The following is a 6,019-nucleotide window of genomic DNA, read 5'->3' on the forward strand; positions in this document are numbered from 1 at the left end:
CCACCCTTGTACTTGATTGATTAATTATGGTCACTAATTAGTAAGGAACTCACCACACCTGGTTGTCTAGGTTCTAAAAAACAAAAACCAGCAAACACTCCGCTCTCCATGGAATGAGTTTGCCACCCCTGTTTTAAAGGGTAGGAAGTGTTGGTTCCACTTTTCTGGGCTCCGTTATTTACTTAACAAATAAGGAACACTCAAAATGTGCACTTATAAATCATAACAATTTTAATCAAAATACAGCTGTAGACAGAAGTCAAAGATCAAACATCAAACATACAACTGATGTCTCTCCTGAGTTCTGCCCCGAACAATAGAAAGACAGGATCTTATATACACAAGATCGCACCTTATGGTGTGATCTCCTATGTCCAAAACCTGCATGTACAGCTAAAAGAACAAGTTATTCTTAACACAGGGTTTCTAAGAACCTGTCTCAGTGGCATGCAAATCTGCCCTTGTTTCAGAGAAAAACAGACACTGTCTCTATCACCCTCAGTCGCTTTTCTCACCTTCTCTCACAGACGTGGGGCTGCGGGTTTTGGCAGAGAGCTAGACACAGACAGAGGCCTCAATATTCAGCTATACAGTGAGCATAAGTACAATGTCATGTAAGCAAATTAATAACAACATAATCAATGGTAAAGACCCCCAAAATCAATTTTAATCCTTCAGAAGCATGACTTTTTACTCACCACAGTACACAGTGTGGTCAAAGACTTAGTAACTTTGTTACTACAACTATCTGGTTACCTATAAATACAAAAACATTTTTTTTTTTTGCATATTTATAAACTTATATCCGGATATCATCTACACATTCTGCGGCGATATGCCATCCCATCTGGTTTGCGCTTAGTGGGAGTATCATTTGTTTTTCAACAGGACAATGTCCCAACACACCTCCAGGCTGTGAAAGGGCTATTTGACCAAGAAGGAGATTCATTGAGTGCTGCATCAGATGACCTGGCCTCCACAATCACCCGACCACAACCAAATTGAGATGGACCGCAGAGTGATGGAAAAGCAGCCAACAAGTGCTCAGTATATGTGGGAACTCCTTGGAAAAGCATTCCAGGTGAAGCTGGTTGAGAGAATGCCAAGAGTGTGCAAAGCTGTCCTCAAGGCAAAGGGTGGCTACTTTGAAGAATCTCAAATATATTTTAACTTGTATAACACTTTTTTGGTTACTACATGATTCCATGTGTTATTTTATAGTTTATGTCTTCACAATTTTTCAGCAATATAGAATGTGGTAAAAATAAAGAAAAACCCTGGAATGAGTACGTGTGTCCAAACTTTTGACTGGTACTGTACTTCTCTGCAAAAATCTGGGTAAAATATTGAAAGGAAAGTGAGTCTTATTCGGTGCAATTAGTTATTGCTTTCTTTTCTAAAGTCTACCAACCTTCCTAATCTAACTTATTTGATAACCTGAAATGGCATCTTGGTATCTAGTTAAGAGGTTGGGAACCTATCTGGGCTAGCTAAAGACAACTTCATAAAATTGCTACATGACTAGTAGTATTACAGAGAAACAACAACAATAAAACATTTAAATCACTTTTTTTTTCAGGACAAATCTGAGCGGGCTCTTGCTCCTGTGGCCCCTATGGGCATGACGCCTCTGGGCTGGCTTACCGGCATTATTTCAGCATTCTGATCCGTTTTATGTAATAACTCGAAAAACAGAAAAGTGAGGTATAACTTTGCATTGGGACTTTAGATATATATATATACTAACACAAATCCATGGTTACGTGTAACATAGGAGTCTGCATTGAGGATAATACAGTGCCACCATCGCGGCCCGCTAACAAGGACTCAGACCCCCCCCCTCTCCTTCTCCGTGGCTGACGTGAGTAAAACATTTAAATGTGTTAACCCGAACAAGGCTGCAGGCCCAGACGGCAACCCTACCCGGGTCCTCAAAGCATGCGCAGACCAGCTGGCTGGTGTTTTTACGGACATATTCAATCGCTCCCCATCGCAGTCTGTTGTCCCCACATGCTTCAAGATGTCCACCATTGTTCCTGTACCCAATAAAGCAAAGGTAACTGAACTAAATGACTATCGCCCCGTAGCACTCACTTCTGTCATCATGAAGTGCGTTGAGAGACTAGTCAGGGATCAGATCACCTCCACCTTACCTGTCACCCTAGACCCACTTTAGTTTGCTTACCGCCCCAATAGATCCACAGACGATACAATCGCAACCACACTGCACACCGCCCTATCCCATCTGGACAAGAGGAATACCTATGTAAGAATGCTGTTCATTGACTACAGCTCAGTATTCAACAAGCTCATCATCAAGCTGGAGGCCCTGGGTCTCAACCCCGCCCTGTGCAATTTTGTATTGGACTTCCTGACGGGCCGCCCCAGGTGGTGAAGGTAGGAAAAAACCTCTCCACTTTGCTGACCCTCAACACTGGGGCCCCACAAGGGTGTGTGCTCAGCCCCCTCCTGTACTCCCTGTTCACCCATGATTGCGTGACCATGCACGCCTCCAACTCAAATCATCAAGTTTGCAGATGACACAACAGTAGTGGGCTTGACTACCAACAACAACGAGACGGCCTACAGGGAGGAGGAGAGGGCTCTCGGAGAGTGATGTCAGGAAAACAACCTCTCACTCAACGTCAACAAAACAAAGGAGATGATCGTGGACTTCAGGAAACAGCAGAGGGAGCAGCCCCATATCCACATCGACAGGACAGCAGTGGAGAAGGTGGAAAGTTTTAAGTTCCTCGGCGTAAACATCACAGACAAACTGAAATGGTCCACCCACACAGACAGTGAGGTGAAGAAGGCACAACAGCACCTCTTCAACCTCAGGAGGCTGAAGAAATTTGGCTTGTCACCCAAAACCCTGACAAAATGTACAGATGCACAATCGAGAGCATCCTGTCGGGCTGTCTCACCGCCTGGTACGGCAGCTGCTCCGTCCACAACCATAAGGCTCTCCAGAGGGTGGTGAGGTCTGCACAACGCATCACCGGGGGCAAACTACCTGCCCTCCAGGACACCTACACCACCCGATGTCACAGGAAGGCCAAAAAGATCATCAAGGACAACAACCACCCGAGCCACTGCCTGTTCACACCACTATCATCCAGAAGGCGAGGTCAGTACAGGTGCATCAAAGCTGGGACCGAGAGACTGAAAAACAGCTTCTATCTCAAGGCCACCAGACTGTTAAACAGCCATCACTAACACAGAGAGGCTGCTGCCTACACTGAGACCCAGTCACTGGCCACTTTAATGAATGGATCACTAGTCAATTTAAACAATGCCACTTTAAATAATGCCACTTTAATAATGTTTACATATCTTACATTACTCATATAACATGTATATACTGTATTTTATACCATCTATTGCACCTTGCCTATGCCGCTCGGCCATCACTCATCCATATACTTACATGTACATATTCTCATTCACCCCTTTAGATGTGTGTGTATTAGGTAGTTGTTGGGGAATTGTTCGATTATTTGTTAAATATTACTGCATTGTCAGAACTAGAAGTACAAACATTTCGCTACACTCGCATTAACATCTACTAACCACGTGTATGTGACAAATTGTCACGATTCCCACCGACGGTGGCGCCCCCTCCTGCTCGGGTGGCGCTCGGCGGTCGTCGTCACCGGCCTATTAGCTGCCACTGATTCCCCTTTTTGGTTTTCCCTTTTTTTGGTTTTGTGCACCTGTGTTTAGTGTGGTTAATTAGCGGGGCTATTTATGTGAGCTGGTCCGCTTCCGTGTTGTGCGGGATTATTTCAATGTTAACGGTTCATGTTAGTGTCGGCGCTATTCTACGCCGTGTGTACTTTCTCCCCTGTGTTTGGGAATATTTTGTTTCAGTAGTGAGTCTACATTAAATACGCCACTACCCTGTGCTCGCTGCTTCCTGTGCCTCATTCCTTCACCACGACTGCCAATCCGTTACACAAATAAAATTAGATTTGATTTATGTAAGTACCCTTTAAAAGTAACCAAATTACTTTTACTCTGAATACGTTTTACATTAGCTACTTTTTACTTGAGTCTTTTTTTTATACCAGTTAATTTTACTTCTACTGGAGAAGGATATTTCAGTACTCTTTCACCACTGTGTGTGTTTACTCAGCAGGGGCTACACAGAGGAAGTTTCAGGGCAGAGTGTGTTTTAGTGTCTCATCACTTACAGCTTTCTGAGGAGTCTGCGTCTGGATAGTCCTCACATTCTGCTCTCTCCACATGGACCACAACGGTGAAAGGGAACCTAAACCACTCATCGTGCTGTCTGGGTCTTGCTGAATCAAACACAAAACACATGAACATAAACATCAATGGACATGCAGTGGCGGTTCTAGACCATTTTAACTGGGGGGGGCCAAGCTGGGGCCAGTTGTACTGTTAGAGGGGCCAGTTACATTAGACGTTATTCTTGTCATATCGTTTTCTTCACTGCATTAGCAGGCAAAAGACCATGTTCATAATCATCATCGTTGCCACTGTCTAATAACGGATGTAAAAAAAGAACGATAGCAAAAATGTGTTATGTAAAAATTATTTCATACTGCACATTTGGGGGGGCCACAAGGGGGTCTAAAATTGTTGTCACAGGGGCACTGCCCCCCCCAGAACCGCTAGTGTGAACATGATGAATTATGTGAAATAACTCACCTGTACAACTCAAAAATCTAAAATGGTATTCATAAAATATGTGAAAACAACTTTGCAAGTCTCGCAAATTCGTTACTCTCTAATATAACCAAATAAAATCTGCCTCTAATAAAGGTTAGGTCATGAAGCAGGCATATTCTTAAATGAATTACTTTTAAATTACAGGTGTTTTGCAGTGTTGCTGGGGCTCTGCGGTGCTCATTGAGCTAAAAGTCACATGCCACAATGAATGGGCACCAAACCAAAGGTACCTTTTGTTTTGCTCTACAATGGTTGGCAACATGGTTTTCAAAAACAATACACTCCCTACAACTGACCGTGACCAATGAATGATGAGGACTGACTCACATAATTTAAAACTCTTATCCATTTATTTCAAATGTTTTGTTATTACCTGCACTATAATCCGTGAAGATGAGCGGGAAGTATCTCTTAAAAGCCGAGTCCAGAACAGAACAACCGGATTGAGCGGATGATCCACTAGAGTACTGAAAAAGAAACTCCCGTGGATTTAGAGTGTACCGGGCCATGGAAGAGCTGATCATCTGAGGCATCGGCCACACCGCATCCACGTAGGATACACAGAAGGACATGATCAAAACCATGAACCCAAACCATTGTTTATAACAACGCCTGGAGTTGGAGATACATTTCTCTTCCATTGTATCAAGTGGGTCTAGAAGGTGAAAGCGGTGTTGTAACGGTGTTGTGCGCCGTGCTGTCCTGCGGTATGAGGAAGACAGACCTTGAACCGGAGAATAGTCATGTGACACCGGCGGAAGCGTCAGACTCAAACTAATCACGTGATCAGGGGTGAATTCCCCCAAATCAAACGTAAACAACCCTTAAACCCTCAGCACCTCAATTACATTTTACATCGTCAGATCCAAGTCTACCTTATTAAAATGTTCCTTGGCCAAGAGAGAGAGGAGGAAGGAATGATGGTCTGAGAGGCAACGTCCTCGGTGGAAATGTAGACGTTGAGCTTAAAAAACAACTATACTGAAAGTATGAATGTACCTAGCAAGCTAACGTAGATAGCTAACACTCCTGTCAGGTAACGACACCCATATCTGGCTAGCTGCTTGTATAGTTTACTCATGTATTACACTTCAATTTAAATGTATGTTTAGCTGTGACCCCAGCTACGTTTTATAGCACCTCACTACGAGACTAAACCAATTTCAGTGTCATTCCCACTTGCCCCAACGCTAAAATCATTTTATTTTTAATACTTTCACTTTATTGTATTACATATGTATTGCATATGTCAATTGAATTGCGTATGATGTATTGAAAAAAAATGGTTTAATACGTATCCAATTACATATTTTTTATTACA

General features: G+C 43.1%; 1 protein-coding gene across 2 annotated transcripts in view; it reads right to left on the reverse strand.

Moving 5' to 3' along the window:
- The window catches only part of hexa (hexosaminidase A (alpha polypeptide)), a 72,711-nt gene extending 67,281 nt beyond the window's left edge, over nucleotides 1–5,430 (reverse strand). The window contains exons 1-2 of one of the 2 annotated variants that reach the window (XM_029759554.1): nucleotides 5,072–5,430; nucleotides 4,197–4,304 (exon numbers count right to left, since the gene is read on the reverse strand). In XM_029759554.1, the coding sequence (XP_029615414.1) occupies nucleotides 4,197–4,304; nucleotides 5,072–5,339 (376 nt within the window). In that variant the 5' untranslated portion in view covers nucleotides 5,340–5,430. The remainder of the gene's footprint in view (nucleotides 1–4,196; nucleotides 4,305–5,071) is intronic. The other variant, XM_029759553.1, reaches the window with a different exon arrangement.
- Nucleotides 5,431–6,019: the final 589 nt, after the last annotated feature.

Source organism: Salmo trutta, chromosome 7 (genome assembly GCF_901001165.1).
Source record: "Salmo trutta chromosome 7, fSalTru1.1, whole genome shotgun sequence".
Lineage (NCBI taxonomy): Eukaryota > Metazoa > Chordata > Actinopteri > Salmoniformes > Salmonidae > Salmo > Salmo trutta.